This window comes from Apus apus, chromosome 3 (assembly GCF_020740795.1).
Source record: "Apus apus isolate bApuApu2 chromosome 3, bApuApu2.pri.cur, whole genome shotgun sequence".
In the NCBI taxonomy this organism is placed as follows: Eukaryota; Metazoa; Chordata; class Aves; order Apodiformes; family Apodidae; genus Apus; species Apus apus.
Window position 1 is genome coordinate 19,195,293 of NC_067284.1, and position 24,456 is coordinate 19,219,748.

Consider the following 24,456-nt stretch of genomic DNA (forward strand, 5'->3'; position numbering starts at 1 on the left):
AAGTCTTGAAGACGCATTAGACAGCTATGGGAGCAATTTAATAAGTGGCTGTTCAACCATTTGACTGACTGCAACATCTGTGAACTTACAGCAAAGGAGAGATGGCTGTCCTGTTTCTTGCAGTATAGGAGGAGGGCCTACTACTGACAAAAAGCTATGATAGGTGAATTTTTCATGCAAGTTGTTGCAGCTGGTAACTATATCTCCTATATATATTTTTGGGGTGTTTTCTTCAATCTAATGGACTTAAAAATACCTTCAGGAAACCAATTCAGGAAGAAATGTTCATATAACTTTACTGTATACATTTTCGACAGGCTTTCTTTTTTTTTTTTTATTCCAGATGGCTTGACTGCTCTTTCATTTTCCATTAGTTCCTTGACTGTGATTGGAATGTTGGCAGCTATCACTTACACAGTAAGTTGTTATGCAAATGTTTCAGCTCTTTACATTCATGGTACTTAACAGTTATCACTGCAGGTTATCACAGGCTATATATACCTGAATGGAAAACTGTAATCATGTAAGTAGGTAGCTTCAACAGTTTTCTAGCTATGGATTTTCATGGTTTGAAACACTACTTGTAAGCTTTTGAAATGAGAGGAATAACTTTTTTACTGCAGGTATAAGAATCACTGTTTCAGTACTTTAGCACAGATCAGACTTAAATGTGTTTCTGCAAAGGGAAGTCATATTCCTTGTGGCTTGCAACACATATTCGCTGGCTTCTGGTTTTAGGCCTCAGCCTCTTTCTTCATACAGCAGTGGAGAACAAAATGTTTTTTCTTAATCATTGAACTATGGCATAACCTACACTTGGTCTGGTCAATCTCTGATATTGAATATAACCTTTGCTATAAATTTTTACATTGATGTTTTTACCTGCTGAACTTTTCAATAAAAAGTTTGGCATAATGGCTTGATTTGTAAAGAAGAATGCAACATATTCTTGACCATAACTGTCTCTTTTTACAAAAGGCTTTTAATTCCGTTAATGAAAAAGTGTCTTTAACAGAGCATTGCTTCCCAGTTCTGTATTTCCAGAGTTAGAGTAAGGGTAAATATCAAGGCCTGTCAATGTTCAGTTTTAGGTATGAAGAATCTGCAGTATCTTATGTGATGTGTCTTAAATCAAAAATAGTTAAAATGTTAAAAGTAAAGAGAGTTTGAAACTTTTTAGAGACTTGATTTCTAAAGCCTTTGGAATGTTCTTGTTAGTTCTAGGCATGCAACTGAACTGCTGCAGTTCTTGCTGTAGCTTAGAATGATTCAGAAGTGTCCATTCTGAAAGGAATTGTAAATCATATAATTAAGGTTATGTTAGTTCAACTGTTTTGCTTTTATGTGCAAAAGAGAGGAACTATTTCAACTTACTGGCTTTGACCAACATCTGATGTTCATGTGGTCACTTGCTTTTCCAATCCGTTATTTCTTCAGTCACAGAATAATCAGCTTGTTTATAGTGCTACATGTAGGAACTCGTCATCAAGGTGAAGTTTTGCAGCAAATATGAAGATTTAGATCTTAAGCTAACTGCAGACAAAGCTTTAAAATGTCTGAGATGTCAGTGTTTTCCAGATAAGTTCTAATCTTAAAGTTTGTGTCCTTGCTAAACTAACTTCCTGTTCCATTGCGGGCTGGCTCTGACATGGTAAAGTTGTTTCCATGCAACTTTGCTATCAAATTCTAAATGGCTCTGTAACGATAGCTCATGCAATATTATTTTAAAGCATTGCTAGCCAAGGAGATGTTTTGTGGTAGCTTGTCAGGCAAAGCTTAAATGGATAAAATTGTCATAGGACAAGGATATAACAGAGGAAGAGTGTTTTAGCCATAACTGGGTAAGAGGGTAAAGTACCCTCCAAATACTACCTTTAGACTATTAAGCAAATGTAAATTGAGTAACAGGCATAGCTAATGATTTTCTGTCTCTATAGTAGTGACTTAAGGTGCTGTAAGTTACAGCAGGATTAGGGGAGGCAATTCAGTACAGGTTCTTAAATGTAAGTGTCCAAACATTGACAGCTTGGTGGTTGTCAAGCTCTGTGCAGTTAGGGAAGAGAGCAATTTAGTAGATCAGCTAGTAGATATAATACATTTCATTACTTTAAGCCTTTTGTGTCTGACATTGGTCACTAAATCATTTGGGCTATATTGCTGATATCTTGATCATGTGCTAGTCAAAAAAGATCCAGACCTCTGCTTAGCCTGTAATAACATGTCAGCTTGTAAATTTGTTTCCCTTAATTATGGAAGGATAGATTCATCTCTTGTTCAACTGCATTGCTGCAGAGCATATGTAGTGTTTTTAACCTCCATGAGACTAACATTAAGAAGAAACTCATTAGCTGGGAGAATATCCTCAGTTTCTTTCCAGTTAGTCAAGTATGTTTTTTATAACTATTAATAAACATGTATAGGCATCTAAAATGCAGTATTTTATTTTGAACAAATTTATTGCTGACTGAATTGTAAGCTATGTTTAAAACAATAGAGTTTGGAAGTATTTTAATTTATTGCTAATATTCCCTACTTCCAGTGTTATATCCTTATTTATTTTTGAGCACAGATTGGTAGTAGGCACCATTCAGATGAGTATCACAATATACTTCTGTCCTTAAAACTAGCTGAACCTGGAGATATGTGACTTCTGCTATGTTAAATAACTTCAGTGTGCTGTTGTCTGTGGTTTCTCAGATGAAGACAATACCTCTGTCCTCAGTGTTGTTGCCATAGTCTTACTGTATTCAGAACTTGTACAAATCCTGAGTGGTAAATAAGGTGAAGCAACAAGCATGAGAAATAGTCTTCTCTGAATGCCTTAATTACTAAGATTTTAGGCTAATCTGTGGCTTTGAAAACTTCAGCTCAGGTGTCCATGAAAATACCCGGAACACGGAATGACTATTTACTTACTTTATAACTGCTGTATGTGATCCTTCTGAAACTCTTGTGTTTTACAGTAGGTCTTAAGGCAGGGTAGGAGAAATTGAGGAGAAATGCTCAAAGCCCCATCCAATCTGGTCTTGAACATTTCCAGGGAGGTGGGCATCCAAAGCTTCTCTCAGCAGCCAGGGTCTCACCACTTACAGTGAAGGATTTTTTCCTAATGTGTACCTTAATCTACCCTCTTCCACTTGAAAGCCATTACTCCTTATCCTATTGCTATATGCCTTTGTAAAAAGTCCCTCCCCAGCTTTCTTATAGGTCCCCTTTTAGGTACTGGAAAGCTGCTATAAGGTCTTCCTGGAGCCAATAGAAGGTCTGTGTACTCCAAGTTGGAGCAGGAGTAGATTTTTTGTTTTTTATGTTCTAGTCCTTCCCTAACTCTTTGCCCACTGTCCCTAATACCCGTTCATATGTAAGCCATTTCCACCTTTAACACCCTGACAGTGTGAGCAGTGCTGTTCTCGTGGTCTGAAGAGTGAATTACCATGTGACAGCATGTGGATACCATGTACCTTCATTCCAGTTTATACTGTAGCTGAGCTTTTCCCAGTGGTATCACTTAATGCAAAAGTTACTTCAGTAGTGAAAAGTTCCTGGGGTATCACACTTCCCAAAGCCTCAGAGAGATGTGGGCCCAGAATGTAGCCTCTCAGTCTCTTAACAGTTTGTATTACTCCACTCCCTCTAACTGGGAGAAGGAGAAACATAATTCTGGAAACAGTAACTGTTTTTCTCCTGAACTTCCCACATCTTTGTGTTGTGATTTTTTTTCTTTTTTTTTTTTTTTCCTGCCTTAGTCTTGTATAAAAGAAAAATTGCCTAGATAAGAGAGAGACGTTAGTATACAGGCAAGTCTGTGAGGCATTGTCTGTTATGCCTCTGACTTGACAAGTAAGGAGGTAGGCAAGTTTTTTTTCAGTCAGCCTTCTGCATGCCTATCAAATTGTCTGTCCTGGTTTCTAAAAGTGGAAGTCCTTTGTGTGTACTCATCAATCCACTGCTTGATAATTTGTCATAGATTGGTTTTCTTAAGCACAAAGAGAGAAGGCCTTTATGTAAGGTTCAACACAAGAACAAAGACACCTACTTCAAAATTTTCCAGAGGTGATTGGAAAAAAAGCTAGAGAGAATACATGGGGACACAATGTGGAGTATCTGAGTTACCTTGTCTCTGAACAGAGGGATCTCAGATCTTTGGTTTATACTAGTTAAGAGTGGAGGATATGTAGTACAGATATAACTGAATTTTTTTGTTCCCTTGACTTTTGAATATCCTGTCCCTTTGCCAGTGTTACAATTGTATTGTTAAAGGGAAGCTTAGAACAGGTGTATTTGGTCTTATGCACACTCATATTCACCTTTTTACTCTAAAGAAAAAAAAAATATTCTAAATTAACATATATGAATATTGTATTGTAATCAATGATATGTTAGCAAGTACTTTCATATCTAATTAAAAATGGTTTTACATTGAATGCCCACTACTTAACACAAAATAGTAAAAGTAAATAAGAATACTGTGCCTGCACTGACTGCAGTTGACTAACTCAAAATTATTTTGTGGAAGAGTACCATGAGGCAGATGTATAAAATGATTCTATTTAAGGCTCTTGAAGTGCAGTTTATCCATTCTGCAATTAATCAAATTCAGTTAACTGTGCTGCTTTGTGTGGCCTTCAGTGTGAAAAATAAGATTATCGCAGTTCTAAAATTGCACTTCTGTATTGTGGTAATATACAATACTGTGAGAAGTTGGGGAAAAGAGGCTTTGGCATTGGCAGCAAGCAACCTTGAATTTGAGAAGACACAGAGGAAAAGCTCACTTCTGAATGTGTATGTTCCTAGGCTTTCTCTCTGGAAGCATATTCTTCTGCTTCCACAGGAGGAGGGATGCTGGGAGGGGTGTTCTTTAGATTGTAAATAGCAACACTTTAAATTATGGAACTAACAAATTTACCCCAATGACTAATCTAGTTAAAATCTATTTTTTAAGAAGTACCATTGGCATTGATCTAGTGTTCTGGGCCTCTCAAGGCCTGAGTTGATTTAATATATTGCTCTTCATGAACAGCTCCCCAAATACTTCAAGAAAGAACAGACTTCGTCAGACTACACCATATTGTAACATGTGGTATGGGGGAGGTTTTTTTGGTAGGGAGGAGGTGGATGAGGGACAAGACAAACTGAAGTATCATGCTGGACCAGACTTGCTGACAACTGAGGACTTGTATTACTGAGTATGATAGGTGGATAACAGTACAGTCATTGTGGCTGTCATTATATTTGCTTGCTGATTGTTATGTTCTGTGGCTTCCAACATCAAAATCAGTTCACTGAATTTGACATGGTACCTACAGAAAAGAGCTTTTCTAGTAGCTTGAGGAGAAATGCAAGATTTTGCTATTGAGTTGTGAGCTTCTCCTCAGCTTCTAATTGGAGGTAGCATGAAATACACTGTCAAAGCCAGGGATACTAAAGAAATAGAACTGCTTTGGTATAAAAAACTCATGAGTTACTTAATTTCTCTGAAATACTAGTTAATATGGGGAAGGATTAGTAGCACACACTGAATCTGAAGGCATCTCATGTCTGAGGGTAAATCACTAGGAGGGTACTAGTATAGAAATTGTCAGTTTAAGGAGTTAATGTAGAAATTGCTTCTCCCAGCAGAGAACAGGGCTTCCTCAAAACTATTTTCAGTGATGACTTAATACAGAAGATGGAGTATGTTTCTGCAGATACTCTTAGTTAAAAGCAAGATATTATAAGAGTTAGGTTTTAATTACAATTTTACACTTGCTCTGAAGTGTTGCTCGTGAGTCAACAGTTAATATTTGAATAAAGGAGCAAATAAAATGTTTTATGGCATTTCTTATCACCATGTCATTCAAATGAGGATAGAAATTAGATGCGAGGAAGATGACTGAAGAGGAGGAGAAGTGCTCAGAGAGAGGACCTCAACTCCACACTAAGTGGAAAGTAAATTGGCTTATTCTGTTCAGTCTTCCATGTGATGTTTGGGACAGTCCTGCCACAGAATGTGGCAACTGAATCTGTAATGTTGTCTGGCTGTGGGCAGTGTGGTTTCTGAGTCTGAACCTTTTTCAGTAGTGTTAGATTTCTGCAGGAAAAACAGAGCTTCTCTAACACTTGATTGCAAAAGGAGATGAAAGGTGTCTAGCATGAGGCTAAACTTTTTGAAGACAGTGTGTAAAGATAACCTAGAGCAGATGTATTAGTTTTATTTGACAAATCCTAGCATTATTAAAAAAATCTTTAACAGCAAATTTTCAAATTGCCTCTTACTTTTGTCCTGTACGCCTTTGTTCTATGGGCTGTTTGTTTTCTACTATAGCCATTCCAATGAGCAGTTTTTCTTCCTAAGGTACTTGTTTTATTAGGAGATGGGCACAGAACTGAGCTGTCTAATTTTCCAGAAAGTTAAAACTTCTTATGGAGTGTAGGAGGCTTAAAGGCTAGTACCAAAAAGAAAAAAAATCACTTGGATGTGTGATAAAATATAACACTGTTTTAACAATATGAGTTGTTTGAAATGTAGTATGATAACAGTTTAGGTGACTACTGTTTCTGTACCTTTTTCATATTGCTACAGTAGCATTTTAAAAAAGTAAATATCTGAGAGCAAGTATATGCACAGGTATGCATAGCGCTTAACTTTTGAAGCTTCAAAAATTGTATTCTGAAGAATACTTTTGAACTAAACTGTTTCCAGAGTAATGCTTTCCACTTCAGCATTCATCTCTTGACACACTAATATACTGTTAGAACATGCTAATATCTGTAGTCAGTGACGTAGCCCATATTGAGAGTCTCCCATAAGATCTTCAGAGAAGCTTGTAAAATAGGGGCTGGATTAGTGAGGTGGATTGAAAAATGGCTGAATGACTAGGCCCAGCCAGTGGTGATCAGTGGCATAAAGTCTAGTTGGAGGCCAGTCACTAGTGGTGTATGCCAGAGGTCAGTACTGGATCGTGATCAACATCTTCATTAATGATGGGGATGATAGAGCAGTGTATACTCTCAGGAAGCCTGCAGGTGGCACAAAACTGGGAGGAGTGGCTGATACTCTGGAGTTATACTGTCATCCAGAGGGATCTTGACAGGCTGGAGAAATGAGCTGGTAGGAACCTCTTGAAGTTCAGCCAAGGGAAGTGTGAAGTCCTGCAGCTACAGGGGAACAAGACAAGGCACCACTATATGCAGGGGACCACCTTGTAGGAAAGCACATCGAAGTGAAGGACCTGAGGGTTTTGGTGGACACACAGATAACCATGAGCCAGCAATGTGTCCTTGTAGCATAGAAGGCTAATGGGATCCTGGTCTGCTTTAGGCAGTGTATTGCCAGCAGGCCATTGGAGGTGATCCTTCTCTGCTCAGCCCTGGTGAGGCAGCACCTGGTGTGCTGTGTCCAGTTCTCAGTACAAGAGAGATATGGAGCTACAGGAGGGGGTCCAGTTAAGAGCCACAGAGACTGCTAAGGGACTTTCCTTCTATGTGGAAAGGCTGAGCATTGTTTAACCTAGTTCCTGGGGGGGGGGGGGGCGGCGGAACCACAAAACCCAAAAACAAACAAACCAAACATGTAGTACTTATTAATGTAAGCAATGCAAATTATTTTCCATAATTTTATAACTTTAAAAACTTGGTTTTACAAGAAGGAAACCTTTATGCTTTTGTGGATTGATTTAAAATATATAAATTCCGAATTTTTAACTTTCTAAAGGGAAGTCATAAAATAGTGGTTTTATCAAAGTTATAAATGAAATCTACAAATGTTCACATGATAGATGTATTGATAGTACTGACGAGCATAAACATGGATGTTGTTTTTCTAAAGTACATGCAATGCTTAAATGAATAACACTGTTTAAACTTATTTCTTGATATGGCTCAATTTTCAACATAATAATGAACTGGTAATTGCTTTTCTGTTTTAAAGCTTTACTAACACAAAGTCTACTTTTCTTTGGGATTATATTATGCATAATACTGAAGTATAGCACTTGATATTTAAAATTGTTTTGTAAGAAATTTGAGTAAGCAATCCTCAGGGGGGCTCTGCAAATCCATGACCTTGATGATTTATACTGATAGCTTTCTATGTCTATAAACATGGAATATAACACGAAAATGATAAATTAGGGCTGCAGTGCTTTATTTGAAACAGTTTCACAGATGATGTAGTTTGCATCTATTCTTTCATTAATGTGTTTTGCATTGAAATGGTTTTATATTGCCTTAGGTATTAATGCAGTAGTTGTTGTCAGCTCCAGATTGCTATTTGAATTCAAGGCAGAATAATGTATTACACAATGATAGGCAGATTAATTTTTGAGTGATTTTATGCATCTCATTTAGTATGTCCTTGAAGGATGATTATAATTGGCTCTAATTTTTTGAAAACACTTAATAAGCATTAGATTTCTTATGAACTTGTAGAGTGATCCTCTTTCCTCCATCCTGAAAGAGATGTTGTAAAGCTTAGTTTGTCTACTCACCAATTTAATGACCTCTTCACACCTAATTTTTTGTCTGGAGTATGGTTTACTTTTCTTGCAGTCAACTTATTTTTATTGACGGCTAGAAAGCTTGAAGCCTTTTATAATCTTGTCTAACTTTAGAAGTACTCATTTACTACTGATTTTCTTTTAGGCAGACTTCAAACAGTTATTGAGAAATCTAAGTTAGCTGCATTGGTCATCATTACCACTTAATCACTTAAATGTCAATTCTTAAATATAAAAGTAATTTCTAATGTTCAGTTCTCCATGAGGAAGTAAAGAACTGAAATAGCAAACCAGTTTGAATGTTCTTTGTTTTAACAGCCTGATTCCTACTACTCTTTTTGAGAACAGTAGATATTAAACTGTTGGATCAATGATAGTTTTCACAGAATGGTTTGGGTTGGAAGGGACCTTAAAGATCATCTAGTTCCAATCCCCCTGCATGGGCAGGGACACCTCCCACTAGACTAGGCTGCTCAAAGCCCCATCCAACCTGGCCTTGAACACTTACAGGGATGGGACATCCACAGCTTTGCTGTGAAACCTGTTCTAGTGTCTCAGCACCCTCACAAAGATTTTAAAGTTGCAGCTTTAAAGTAAGTTTATCTTTTGTTTGGTGGTTAATGCTCTTCTAAGCTTGATGGAGCAATCCAGAAGATGGCACCTGGACGAAATAGCCATGTCAACTGAAACAGAGTTAACTTTTTACAGATAATATGTCCAGTAAGAACAAGTTCACTGTGCATAGTAGAACAAGAATAGTGAAGAGGCTGTCATACTTGGTTTCTGCGTTTTAGAAACCCTGACCACTTTTTTTGCCACTTAAACACTGACAAGTAAGTACAACAGTCTTTAGTCTCCACAGTATCGTGTCAAACATTAATATGAAAAATGAAGGTGAATGTGTACCAGAAAATAGTGATGAATGTTAGCAAAATGGTTAAAGAAGTAATCAATGCACTGTTCCAGTGTGCAGCAGATGGCACAAAGTGCCATACTGAACATACCAGTTCAGTTTAGTTGGTCTGTTCCCTGTTTTGAGATCTTTTTATAGCAGTGTTTATACAATATTATGTGCTCTTATATCAAATGAAAAGTTAACCTATTGAATAATTTTTCCAAAGTGAATGGCATGAGATTTTCCTAAATAAACCAAAAGAAAACCCAGCTGTCAATGAGATGGTCTGCCATCTTCAGATGCATTTAGAAGGCTTGTTCCTTTATTTTTCACAATTTAGGGATGATGTGTGAATCATTCACTGCTTTCCATGCTTTATGATGCTCTGGAAATGAGCCTCTTGAATTCCAGTTTTTGCCTTTAGAATGATAGTGTGTGTAGATAGCCAGAAATTGGAAGAGATTTCTTCAATGTGAGAAAGTAGGTGACTGTTGCTCGTAGAATCAGATTGCTTTACAGGAAAACTGTGCAGTCTAGATGCACATAGAAAGGTACAATTTCAAGAAAGGTGGAGTTGTAGTTCCTCTTACAAAAGCTCAGAAGTGTTTACCTGTATTGGTAGGATAAGTAACAGTGCACTGCATTTGAGACTACTTATTTGGACTAGCTTAACTCCCTCAAGCAATACTGACAAGGGTGTATTGTATCCATGTGGAACAAAATTGCTATGAGAGATAAAAGGTATCGTAGTGGGACTTCCCTCATGCTTAACAATTTAAATAAAAAGCTAATTAAGATTCTTGAAATGGAGGTGGTTGGGGGGGGGCATTTATATTGAGATAAATTAATTGCATTTCTTTAAAGCACTGCATATCCTAAGGTAGACTTTACCTGCTTTTTAACTGGAATAGATGCAATTTTGATCACAATTTTGATCAATTTTTGGTAGAGTTGGACGCTTTGTCTTTCATAGTTATGCCTTCAGGTGAAGTCTTGAGAAAAGCTATTGTAAGGCAACAGGAATTCTCATATTTGTGCATTTAAAGGTGTATCATATTTCTTTTATTCGGTGATACAATAATAGGCTGTTTCATGTGGTCTCGCTAGAGGGCAGTGCTATGCAAGAAATGTTTGTCAGTATTGATTTCTACACTTTTTGCACAAGATTATATATCCACCTTTTAAAACACGCAGTGATAACACTTAAAAGCCAAATCTGCTTGATATATGGACCTCTAAAAATAAATGGCATGGGCTGGGGGAGGGTTCTGTTATGCTGTAGAAGTACTTTCTGATAATTTCTTGAGATCGCAGGTTCAATTCTTAAATATCTTTATACAGAAAAAGTTGGTAAACTAAATTCAGTTAAAGTGCTGGTTGTGTACCAAACTGATCAGAAACAACTTACCTGTTTTGTTTGTATTCTAACAAGGAGAGATTATCCTGTTTGGGCCACAAGTTAATTATCAGACTGTTAACTTACTAGCTGAACATAGCAGATGTAGAAAGTTAAACATAATCAACTTCTAGTTAAACCATAATGCCTAATGGCTTCAGGATTTTTGCAATAGATGTTTGAAGTTAGCTTTGACACATTTAAAATCATAATTTCTAAAGTCATTTGTTATGTCATTTGTATGTTTTTTCTGTGTTCCTTATGACCTGTCTGTGTGCTTGTGGCTAATCTGGTTGATAATTAGGTGTTCCCACCTTAATATACCTTGTTCAGTGGAATTCTTTGCTAGCTTCTGCAATTCAAAAATACAAAATTGGTGGCTATGGTTCTCAGTGGAAAACCTTTCTGGATCTTTTTAATACTCAAGAGTTTATTCCTGAAATAGTTGCTTGTAGCAACTTCTGTATAATGTGATTTTACAATTTGTTCCTACTTCAGTTTTTTTGTCTTCTGCTTATGAGTGACCAAACTAGTAAGTACTATTTCATTATCTAGCTATGGGCTATGTGAGTTCAGCAAGTCTGAGGTGTTGTAACATGCTGAGTCTGAATGAGACCAAAGGATCAGAAGACCAACTCTTCTCTCTGTTTTAACTGTGGAAGGACAGGAGAATAGCTGGATCTAATGCAGACAGGATGGGAAGGAAACAAACACCAGAAAAGTGAAGATGAGGCAAATGACATGTAATCTCTATTGAGGTATTTTAGTGCCCAGTGTGGAGCACAGTGTATTTGGGTTTGGTGACATGCTGAGGGAACAGCTAGGGTAGCTTTTCACTGTTCTTCAGTGCCTGCTGATACTGCGTAAGTAATATTGAGCAAATTGTTGCTTTCATGTGAGTTACAGGCTCCTCCTTCACTGATGACAGATTGCTGTGCAAATTCCTGTCTTAGACCTAGCTACCACTTCTGTGAATAACAAATAAAAAGTGTTGAGAGGTTTTTTTAGGCTGTTCTTTTTGTAGGATAGGTAAGCTGGGTTTTCTGTTGCTTTCCTTGAATTGGTCTGTTTGGTTTTGTTTCTTCTCCTTCAGGGTAGAAAGCCACATACTTTAAGAGATCTATAAAGTATAAATATGAACTTAATCCTTCCAGAGCTATTATCTGTATTGCCTGTGGGCAGACTTTAAAATCAGCTGCTCACGGATGGTGTCTTTAATTTGTACTTAATAGGTAGTGAGCTCTTTAGATTTGACTTTCCAGCCCTTAAGCTAACTGATCGGGATGATGTCAGAATATTCTATGATTCTATATCTTGTATGGATCACTTGTGGGGATTCAAGAAAGAAGTATTAGCTAAAATATGTTGGTTTAAGTATAAATATATGATTATTTTTTCCTACTGTAAAATGGGGTTTTAATGAAGCTTATCAAACATTCAGTAACAGAAGAGGTAGAAATCTGAGACTTTAAAGACCTTTGGAGCATATATTATCAGATACCAGCCTGAAGAGTTAGTATTTAGTACTAGATTCAGTTCATTGTGAAGAACATGTGGAAAAAAACAACCATATATGCTATAATTGCCTATTACGTTAGGATGACAGTTTTTGCTTTTTAGTGCAGTGCCTTTTACCTGACTTAATACTACTAGGCAAAAGTTGTCTAAAAATAAGTCCTAGAAACTGTTGTTTCAGTGATATAAGTATGTTAAGACTTGATTCCTGGTTTTATAAAAAATTATAAATGTAAATTAAGTTGTGTTAACTACTTTAAAGGTTCTTCTGATCTGTTTATAATCATATTCAAAACTTTGAACCAACAGTTTGTTTCAGGGCTGAGCTCTCTCTTGACTTAAGGGTACATCCTTGGTTTTCTTGTGCTGTCTTTGATACATTGCTTGCTTGTTGAGTTGCAGATGTTCAAAGTAATAGCCCATGAAGGACTCAACGCTTGCATTTACCCAGGGGATTAAATTGTTTTTTTTAGAGTGGTCTTGAACTTCTACATCAGTCTGAAGAGAAATGCAGCCCTGAACCTGAGCTAATACAGCTTCTATTCAGACCTGTGACATGTGAGGTGATTCATCTTCATGTCCTCCATTCTATGTATTTGTCTTGAAGGATCAATATGGCTTTTTCCCCCCACTGATGATGAGAGGCTTACTTGCATAATCATCTCGCTATTAGCATCTTTTCTATTCAAGGAAGGAATTAAACTGCCTTTATCACTAGAGAAAACTTGATGTTCAAGTATGTAATGCACATCTGCAAAAACAGCAAAACAATGCATCACTTAAAGATTTGGCACTTTGCTTTGTAGAAACTTAAGTTTAGGAAATTTAGAACTCTGGGTTTTATTCCTTAACCCTGTCTGTGGAGTGAATAATTATCTGTTAGTTGATGGTGGCTGTTTGAAGAACAGGTGGAAGCCTCTGCTTAATGGTGAAATCTAATTGCTTCTAAGCTTATATTTGTAAATTTGTGTAGACATATTGTCATAGCAGTTTCTCATTACATGTATTTCTCCATACTGAATGTCTTTGGCTCTGGATGGAAATACTTTGAGTTCTGCAGAGAAACCTTGGTTAGATTGCAGCTTGCATTCTGGTTACAAAATTGGATGGTGTTTATATTTTTACTTAAGTTTTGGAATTAATGCTACTAGCAACCAGACCTGAGTGAGGTCTTTAGGGTCAATATTGGCTCAATATTACTTAGTCTTCATAAATTATATGGATGATGGGATTGAATATAAAGTAATCAAACTTGAGAATGTTATCAAACAGAGAAGTATATACAACAGAATTAAGAGCCATCACAGAGATACTGGCAGGTGGGAAGATTGAGCCAGCAAGAATGGCATCAGGTTTAGCAGATGTTAAGGCTTTATCTTGAGTGGATTAGTTCCAAGCAACAGTTCATTGTGGTGTCTGACTGGCTGGGGGATGGCCCTACTGAAAAAGACATGGAAGTCCTAGTAGACGGCAAGCTGAGCATAAGTCATCGGTGTATCCTGTAGCAGAAAGGTAAACAGTATCCTGGGCTGCATCAGCAAGAACATAGCCAGTAGATGAAGGGATGTGGTTATTCCGCTGTACTTGACACTTCCAAAGCTCCACCTGGGAATACAGTGGCTTGTTTTGGTTCCCTAGTTTAAGAAAGTGAAACTGTAGAGCCTTTAGTGCAGGCTTGTGAAAATTATCAGAGTTAGAGAACACAAGTCATAAAGAAAAGCTGAAGAAGAGATAGGTTATGGATTGGTGGAGACTGCTATCTAGCTCCTGTAGATAGCAAAGCAGCTTGAGCCTCTCATAGGAGATACTCATAAGGGGAGATTTGAGTCTTCTTTATAGACAGCATTGTAAAGTTAAATTATTTTAAATTATTTTAAAAGTTAAATTCTTTTCCTTACCTAAAATACTTGCTCTAGTAGGTAGGCCTTTCTGTGGCTGTATAGCTGTGTTCAAACCAGAACTTTTAGAATGTCTTGGAAAGCATGAAATGTTTTTGCTGTTACTGGCCTCTAATGAGATGTCTTCCACTTGTACAGCTTTTACAACAGAAAACTAAAATAAGGACTGAAATTGTCTCATATCTTTTGTAGCTAAAGAAAATAGAGTTTAACTTTATTTGGAACAGTCTGTAAACAGTGCTGCAAATACTTTTTTAAAGCTGTATTTTTGGGTGACAAATGAGGCTGTGTCAGCTGTGAAATCATGAAATGCTGAGCGGATAGCTAATAGCCTACCTTATTCTCTAGGAGTCTGTGGTCAAAACAATTCTAATACTTTATAGAAATACAAGTTATGTAGTTACGAGTTGTCAAAGATCTAGCTGAATGTGTTCTTCACTAATACATACTTGAAAAAATATTTGAAAGAAAATATTTGTCTCCTACCTTTATTTAAATGCTTTAAAGTGATTGAACAGGTACCACAGTTCCTTGGGTTTGAAACCTGTTGAGAGTCACATATGCTGTCTGCTTGTTGAACTTACCTGATACTGTTGCAACAATTACTCGGAATTGTCACTCTGAACATAAGAAATCTAATTCCACAGTAAGTGAACAAGGCTATCAACCACTACAGTTCTTTTTTTATGCTTTCATAGCCAATACTTGGAGGAAGGTTACTTGAAATCAGGTACTGTCACTCTCAGGGTAGAACTGAAGATTGTGGACTCTGTACCAGATATTATATTGAAATGGTAATTAATAAGTTCGTGTGGTTTTGAGCTACAATATTACCATATAAGACCCCTTTGTAAAAGGGGCTTAGAAGCGGATGTTGGTGGCAGGGTATAGGCTATGTTGAAAATACAACCCCAAAATGGACAAAAGTGTTGGTTTGAGTACAACTCGTGGGACATAAGTATTTCTGTGTAGGTCCTTACACAGGTCAAATTAAGTCTTGTGTAGAGAAAGCTCATGTGATCTGTCAACATGTATGATGACATAACACACTAGCATTTGCGTTAAATCTATTCTCAGTATGAAATACAAAGCTGTGCTCGAAGAAAGGAGTGGTATTCCTGTGAAAATCTATCTCTATATATATTTCTAAAAATCTATAAAACTGCTTATTTCTGAATTTACTGTATGTTCAGATAGCAAGCTTTCTAGAGGAACTGTGTGTGCTAATTGTGATTAAGAGAAAACTGAGAGAAAACTTGTCCTGCTGAGCTCTGTACCAAGAACATTGTACCACCAACAACCTCCCACTCACAGTAAAACAAATAAAAAGTCTGTGGCTAATGTCTCTAAACTGCTTGGAGAAGCTTCTGACCTTGATCTAGATCTGTAAGACTCATAGGGTAGTAGGGAAGAAATAATGACATTTTCTTGTCTATCTTGCCTTATATAGGTTACTACTTACATTAGTGGAAAGCTTATAGACTGCATTGGAAAAATCTGGATTTAGTTTTAATATAGAAGTTGGCAAACACTTAGAATGCTATAGAATTTATAACTGGGAGTAAATGCCAACAAAATTGATTAATATGAATGAGTATGTAAGCAGTCTTTGAGTGTAACTGAGTTTAGGTTTCACTGAGCTTTTATTGTATCTTTTTACTGCAGAAAGCTGTTGTTTTTTTGAGGAAATCATGTATTATTTTTTAATTTAAGTAGAAAGTAGAAGACTACTGGCCACAAAGAAATTGTGCATACTCTGGCTTCTAAAATTATTTAAATTCAATAGCTAGAAATTTCTGAATGAGACTCTGTTTGGTTATGATCTAAAGAGAGAAAGTTAAGGTTTTAGGAAGCTACATGATTTAACAAAAAAAACAAGGGCAAGCTTGTTTAGTGAGCTATGTTTTTAGGAAATCTTAACACATGCTATTGTTTCACTGATAATGAGACATTTAAGTACTGCTGGAACAATGCAGGACACTGGAATCTGTATGTTTGTTGTGATTTGCTCAAAATGATGATTATTGATTGCATTACTAAGGGTTTGTGAAAGGAGGCGGGGAGGGAGAAAACCAGCTGTGATACCTTAAGGCTGCTATATGTTGCAGCTGTATCAGATGAAAATACATGGCAGGTAACTTGAGTATGTACATGTCCTTTTCATTTTAGGCTTATGGTATGTCGGCTTTGCCTCTAAATTTGATTAAGGGAACTACCAGTGCAGCTTATGAACGATTAGAGAACACTGAAGATATTGAAGAAGTGGAGCAACATTTATCAAGGATTAAATCAAAGGTATGGGCTTCAGTGTTCTTACTTTCTTAATTTCTTTCTAGTTTGCCTGTAGTTTATGGTCATGGTCAGAGTTTTTGTTCCAGAAAGTATAGCAAGTCAGAAGTGACTGGCTTGGTTATCTGAGTTATTTTGAAACAAATGTGGTCACTTGTGTAGTAGAGAACAAGTTTTCTCAGTCCTGTAGCAGTAGTTATTTATGTCTAGTTGATAATGGTGCTGATGAGTAAAACTTGGACTTCTCCAGTCCTTCTTGGATGTATTGAAGAGTTAATTTATAGAAGTTAAGAATATTAACCACAGTCTGCTACCAGATACATAATCCAATTTGTTCATACTTACTCAGTGTAGTTGTCAACACTGGCTACTTGCCACATGGAGCTGGTATGAGTTAGATTCATCAAATTATTAATCGTGTTAATGAATAAATTACAGCTCTAGATATTCTTGCTTCCCAGTTAATGTACCTTGGTGTTATAAATAATGTCTTTATGAAAAGTGTACATACAGAAAACTCTGTTCAGAATCCTAAACATCCCTAGAATATTAACATCACTCATAAACCCATGATGGCTTTGCAGCTCACTGAAATGTTGTGCCTAATGTGAGCAGGACACTTAACAACTGAAGGAAAAGATTTGTTTATGTACAAGATGCTAGGTATAATTCACCCTTTTCCCAGTCAATTTCAGAAAATGGTTTGACCTGTGTTTCCATAGTCCTGATTGGAGAAAAGGCGCCGTAAGATGCATCTCTTCCATCTTGGCAGTCCATTGTTTTGTGCTCTGTGATAGCAGACCTTGGCAGTGTTGAAACAGTTCCAGCAGTCCTCCCTTGATACTTGGCTACCTCTACACAGTGTGGGCATCTTCAGTGTTCTAGAAATCTTATTGCATAATGAAACCCAAAATAGTAGTCTCCCCCCAGTTTAAATTGTAAACTTCTGGGTTTGTACAGGGTACTACTACAGCAAAGGCACCTGTATTACTGAAATCAATATGAGGAAAATGAGAATTCCCTGAAAAATGCAGCATTACTTATTACAGAAGGCTATGGTGGATTATGAGACTTTGCAAGCAGCTAGTCTTGCTGTTTGATCTAGTTAACAAATAGGATCACAAAATAGAAAGTCTGTTCTGTCTGTATTTTGATGTGACCACCAGTATGAAGTATTTTTCCTAGGTTTATGGATTATAGTCAGGATTCTACCTTGGTGTGTAATTGAAATCTTAGTTTTCCAGTGACATTTGCATGAGGTTAGTAAGAAAGTGAGTGTTACTGAGGGTATTGTACAGTGAAAGCTAAACATGTGAAAATAGGCTATTTATCTAATGAAGAAATTCAGTGTGCAGTGTGGTCTTCTGCTATTAGTACACCTGGTAGCTCTCTTTCATTAGTCTTAAATCATCAAAGCTTGGACTTGCAGCTTGGGAGCTTGGACTGTTTTCAAAAAGTCTTTTTCAAATCACGCAGGTGTTACAAAGGGTATGGAGGATTTGTTCCTGTTCAAAGTACATTGTGATCTCCAATTCGTTACATGTGCCTAGAATGTGGTCTTATTCTTGGAACCTTTTTGAGAAGTGTATCTACAATAGATTTAAAGATTTGCTTTACCTTCACTGGGTGTTCAGTGTTTCAGCATTTGCCAGAAGGCTCTTTAAATAAGAGGAAAAAAAAATGATGTAGTAAAACTCCAAGAATCTTTTTAATCCAAGGATCAGTTTGTTATACAGTAGCATCAATGTTTGAAACTATTTTGGTTTAGTTACATAATGCCTATTTTGTTGCTTTTGCTTATTAGTGTATAACTCAGATTTAAGGATATGCTACTCGATTTAAAGAGGGCAGTGGTGCCTACTCAGTGTTTAGAGGCTCAGAATTAAAGTACATTTTAAATTGTTTGATACTTATGTTTATCTGAAACACTCAACTAGTTATTGGTGTAATGGTGCCTCTTGTTTAGACTTCTGAAAGGTTAATTTTTGGAACAGCAAGTCATCCTGTTCTTGCAAGTACAAGAAACATATCTGGGTACTTGCAGTAGGATGCTGAAAATAAAATTCAGATGTCAAGCTTAATTTACTGGCTTAATCGTGGAATTTGATTGGAAGAGACTTCTGAAAGTCATCAAGTTCAACGCTCTACACAAAGCAAGGACCACTTTCAGGTTAGATCAGGTTATTCAGATCACATTTGGGCATCTTAAGCATTTCTAGCCATGGAGATCACCCATCCTGTTAAAATTTTTTACCACCTTTTTTGCTATGCATAGAAACAGTGTGTATTATGTGCTATGAAGTCTTTAGAGCTGTTGTAGCTCAGTAAACTTGATACAAGTCTGTTTTCTTGATTCAGTATCACTTAATCTCAACACATTATGTTTTGGTAACCAGTGCAGAGATGGTCGGCCTCTGTCATCAAGGGATAGACGGACTGTGCAGCAGCTGGAAGAGAGACTAAGGACGCTTCGGAGAAGAGAGAGGCATTTGGAGTCCATTGAGAAAAGCTGGTGCACCAAGTTCTGTGAAGCCATCCGACCTCTAAAGGTAGAAGTTTTTCTCACTTTTTGAGACTTAAATGGGAGTAATTTCCAGCTTTCTTCTTCCCATGTAAACCATAGGTCAATTTTATCAATTACCAACCTGAATATCAATTGCTTATTTTTTAAATTTATTATTTACACAATGACAGCTCCATAGCAAACTGAGTTCTTGGAAAACTTTGCTTTGCCTGAAGTATGATTAAGATTGTAAAGGATCAATTCCTAGCTGACCTATTATGTTGCCACTACCATAGAAAGTATGAATATTTTACTTTTTATCAGGCATGTGAACATGGGAAGAAGAGATGGAAGAATTCTGTAGCTGTCAGGTAGCTTAGGTTAATCTAAATTATCTGTAGCCAGCAGAAGCTAGAGATACTTTGATTTGGAATGAGTATGTTGCCAAGTAATTATTTGATCCTTAGTAAGCTAGCTGTGTAGAACTTAGATCTTGATACTTAACCAGTGTGAAGGAAACTGTTACTGGGGCAAAGCTTTGATCTTGTTCTTTTTGATCTTAGCACTTTGATTTTTAGTAGATACCGGGTTTTAAAAAAATAGTACTTCTATGGAATATCAATCCAAATTCATGGAACATATCATAAAGACAATAGTGTACTCATGACAGAGTGGTACACTTGAAGTCTAGCAAGGGAGAGGTAAACTGTTCTCCCGTCTAATCTTAAGGATAATAAGGACTTTAGGTGTTATCAGTCTCTCCACCTCCTGCTGAAGGCCTTCAGTTCATGATGTCTTGAGGGTGGAGGGCTAGGGTATTCCTCCTCTTTGTCTCCCCCCATTCTTTGGAGAAAGTTGAAAGAGGCGAAGCTGCAGGCAATTCCTTGGATAAGAGCCATGCTGTCAGAGAGTCAGTGCAGTCAATTGAGGTGATGTTGCTAAATGCTAACGGGCTTTCTTCCTTTCCTCCTGCATTCATAGCTGCGTCTTGTACATTGGAGAGCTTGGCAGCAAGAGATGTGAATATACTATGTCATAAGTTTACATAGTGATAACTTAATACTATTTTGTTTTATCGAACAATAATTTTTAAGCCATGTTTGCCAGTTTACCTGAACCTTCTTGGAAAGTAGGTCATGTTGTGCAATAGAGTGGTGAGCTGACCTGGCTGTCTTCAAATGCCCATGTAGCTCCTTTCATGCTCCCCATCAGCAGGATGGGGGAGGAAATAAGATAGAAAAACACGTGGGTAAAGATGAGCAGAGCCATCATCAATTACTGTCATGGGCAAAACAGAGTTGAAGAAAATTGCCAATTAAAATTTATTTTAATGGTAAAATCCAGACCATTTAAACCATCTTCTTGCTCCCTACTTATGCTTCTGTAAGCTCAGCTTCACTCCTTAAGTCCTGCTACCAGTTTGCTCTGGAGGGTACCAGCCCTGAGAGGATGACCGATCCTCTATATTTTTGTATTGCTTCAGTGTTGGTTCAAAGTCATGGACCAGCTAGACTAAACAGATTCAGGTTTGGTTGTTTTTTTTTCATTGATACATGAGTACCACTGTAGAAAAGAACTATGCAGGTGGACATTCTTGTAGCTTCTTGGAGGGGTGAATATTAACAGTTTTTGGAGGTTATTGTTTGCCCTGACTTATTAAAATGAAATGTTTTTCACCTTTCCACTGTGACCTAGAAATAGCATGCTGCCATTTTTGCTCTATTCTGTGTTGACCTTTTTGTCCTGTTTTTTTGCTGAGCTGTATCTTTTAATCCCAGATGTTCGAAAGCTTTAAGTAACCTAGTTCTTACCATCATCTGCTTTAGCTGCTTCCTTACTTGCCTGTGTAGAAGCAAGGAATTAATTTCAGGCATCAGCATAAGTTGTATTGGTAGGTATTTCAAGTAATTGTTTTTATAGTGTCTGCAGCCTTGTACAAAAACGTGGTTCACTGTTTTTTGGCAGTTGAATACATACTAGCTTGTACAGCAGATTGTAGATTAGAAAACCCAAGCAGACACTTAGAGGTGGTCAAAGTCATGCAAGTACAAGGCAGCAGCTCTGAAACCTATCCTGTTGCAAATGCTAGTGTATAGATGGATATGGCACCTGTGTTTTGTAGCTGAGGGTTATGAGGAAGTGGCCTGGCAATGGAGCAGTTCAAACTGATTGTAGTAGAGGTTGTAACATAATTTGAAGTATGGTTGCCTTGAGGTCCTACTTTCAAAAGGACTAGGGAGTAGGAAATAAAGACTGTGTTACATGGCAAGTTAGATTTCCCTTAATATAAATCAAGGATTTTTTTTTTTTGATTTTTTTTTTTTTTTTTTTGTTAATTACCTTACTAAATTCCTCTGTGTGGTGTTTGGCTGAAACCCAGGCTTTTTGTTTTTGCTGTTTCTAATACTAAAAGCTTTTCAGCATCAGTTGATAAGTAGTCCTACTCTGAGAATAAGGGGTTTTGATTAAGTGCTGTCCTTTGCACTGAAATTGAACATGTGCTCATGATCTCGGGGGCTTGGATTTCTACTGATTCATGCTGTGACACAAAGCAAAATGATTTTGTAAACTTTAATGGCTAAGTGCATCTAGAATCTTTGAAGATATTCTAGTTGGTTTAAAGCTAGTAATCAGCACTACTGTAGTGTCACAATAAGATTGTGGATGACAGATTTGTCCTTTGCTGTAGGTGACAAGTAAAAGGTTGGTCTACAGAGTTTTTGTTTATTCCTGGTAAACTTAGTATACAGTTTCAAAAGTCTGCTATTGCTGTTTTTAAAAATAATAGCAACAACTGATTCAAGTATAGCAGTTGTTAAAAAATTTTTACCTTTACTTATCTATGTTTATGACTTGCTTGCTAAATAGCCACCACTCTTACACTTTTTTTGTTTCAAATTCTTGAGTAGAGTATGCACTGCAAAGGAAGACTGTAGGAAAAATTACTAAAGGGATAAGAAAGTTCTTCCAGAACCTTCTCCAGAAGAGAGGCATTTATCTGGTTGTGATGTGGTCATAGTAATTTCATCTTATGTTAATTAATTGTGGATAGATAGTGTTTGAGAATAGTATTTAAGTAGTACTTGTTTAGACTTACTGAAACTCAAGTATTTTTCCTATTACCTTGGTATTTGAGTGTTTTTTCTAGTACATTCTCATGTCTTCACATCACTTTGAAGTTAACCTTCTATATGACTTAAACCTTTGAGTCATAATATTTTGAATGTTGTTGCTTGAACTTTGAAAATTGCTTTGAAATGCTCTATACTGATGAGTTAACTGACACAACTTGCAGACAGAAGTAATAAAGTTCACCAGGTATTTGGGCTAAGTTACTTGAGCTTTACATCACTTCCTCCAAGTGATTTGGACTTTGAGTGTTTGAGTAGTGCTTTAGAAGGGATGTCTCTCTAGGGGAAAGTGAGATAGTCCTTGTAAGCTGTGCACATGTTGCCTCCTGTTGGAAGATGAGCACACAGTGTGGTGACCAAGGGAAAAGACATCTAATTTCCTTTAATTATACCCCAAATGTATGTATATACTTAAGGTTTTCCATTTAATACAGCAAGTACAGGTTGTGCCTTGTACTAAATGCTGTGTTTCATTTCATGTAACATCTCATCTGTGTTCTTAGTGATGCTTTTGATGTATGGGTAGACTTCTGTATTGCAGTGTAGCACATGATGTACTTTAACACTGGATTCTGAACTCAGTGTATGCACCAGGTGATTCTCATCTTGGATTATCAACTTTTTAAATGCTAGACATAAATCCTGTTTAACAGAGTAAATATTTTGTTAGCACTTCTCTCAAGTGTTTACGAAAAAGTTAGTTTCAAGTGTGTTTGAGGTGGTCCAATATCATTAGTCCTTTACAGAAACTTAGACAAGTCTTCACTTCTTGTATCAACTGCAAGCACTTTCAATTATATTGTAATAAGTCTTTACTTCTAGATTGTGTGGGGAGTATTCTTCATCATTGTGGCACTGCTCTTCACTGTCTCTCTGTTCTTGTCAAAGTAAGTACATTTCAACATTTTTCTTAACCACCTAAACTATATAGTTTCTGCTCTAACATAAAAATTTGGGTGGTTTGCTTCAAGAATCAGCCCACTTCTTCTCTGTGGTACATTTCTGTAACTAGAGCTGCATTTCTTATTATAATAGTGTATATTGAAACTGAACAAAATGTGCTAAGACAGATTCAAAAAAGGACATGGTTCAGCTTGATTGACTATATGTTGCTGAAAAAATTCTGATTTGGCAGAGAAATTTAGTATAGGATAAGGAAGCTTAATTCACACTATAGAATAATTTTGATTGCTTGAATGACTCAATGCATCTAGGTACTTCTTAGGCTGGTAACAGGTGCTTAAATTCTTGCAGTAAATGACATGTATAATCCATTTTTATGTATGTTAAATTGCAATTGTTTCATGATATTGAGCCAGCTACAAATCTGGTGGATTTCAATGAAGATTGAAGGTCTTAAGTGTTGGCATTTTTACTTCTTCACACTGGGCAAATAAGCCCAGAAATCAATATTACTTTTCACAGGACAAGCACAAGAAGTGTGGTAGAACAAAGCATGTGTCCATATAGATGTGAATAAGCTGTCAGTCTCTGAGCTTAGTTCAGCTTCTTCTGAGCTGCCCTTCTAAATGAAATTGAGGACAAAGCTCTGGGAGAACCATAGTGCTTACCCAGTTTTTCTTAATTACTGCAGTTTGGACAAAGCTCTTCATTCGGCTGGCTTCAACTCAGGATTTATAATTTTAGGAACTAATCTGACCAATCCATTGAATATGCTGTTACCTGTTCTTCAAACAGTAAGTAAAAAATGGGTGATATGCAATATGTAAGGATGCCCTCTCTGTTTTCTGGTAAGCTGTCAAAAGGCAAACTACACTTCACCCCAAGTAACTCATTAAAACAAAATTGTCTAGATGTTTGCTCTGTAAAAGCAAGGCAACTTACTTTTTAAGAATCTTTTAGTAACTAGATGCTGATTATAAAATTTTGGGTGGATGGAAGCCAGTTGCTGGAAGAAGGTGGTGCTTGAAATTAGCTTCCATCTGATGAGAACATAGCAGCAATGAAGAAGGACATCACTTGTAGTTATCATGCACAGAATAAAAACAACTTTCTCCCACGCCCTAGTTGTTTGCCTAATTTATGGTTTATACCCATAAGTGAAGTAAATGCACTTTTTCACTTAATAATTTATTGTACACTAGAAGACATATTGCACTCTGTGCAGTTATGTATGTTACGGTAATGCATTAGTCTTTGAAGCAAACAGTACATAAAAACAAACATCTGTTAACTTCAGTAGGGTTGAAAGGCATCAAGGCCACATATGAATTTAGCAGTCAGTCACTGGTAAGCTAAGAAAAGCCTTAATGTAGCCTAGTGCTTTACTTCCCCTATTGGAATTCTTTACATTTGCTTGGTATAATGCGTTGGCACAATGGATTGCTTCCC

General features: G+C 36.8%; 1 protein-coding gene across 2 annotated transcripts in view; it reads left to right on the top strand.

Moving 5' to 3' along the window:
- The window catches only part of LMBRD1 (LMBR1 domain containing 1), a 72,124-nt gene that overhangs the window by 24,071 nt on the left and 23,597 nt on the right, over nucleotides 1-24,456 (top strand). For both annotated transcript variants that reach the window (XM_051613713.1, XM_051613714.1), the window contains exons 7-11: nucleotides 344-417; nucleotides 16,351-16,476; nucleotides 18,867-19,019; nucleotides 22,927-22,991; nucleotides 23,699-23,801. In XM_051613713.1, the coding sequence (XP_051469673.1) occupies nucleotides 344-417; nucleotides 16,351-16,476; nucleotides 18,867-19,019; nucleotides 22,927-22,991; nucleotides 23,699-23,801 (521 nt within the window). The remainder of the gene's footprint in view (nucleotides 1-343; nucleotides 418-16,350; nucleotides 16,477-18,866; nucleotides 19,020-22,926; nucleotides 22,992-23,698; nucleotides 23,802-24,456) is intronic.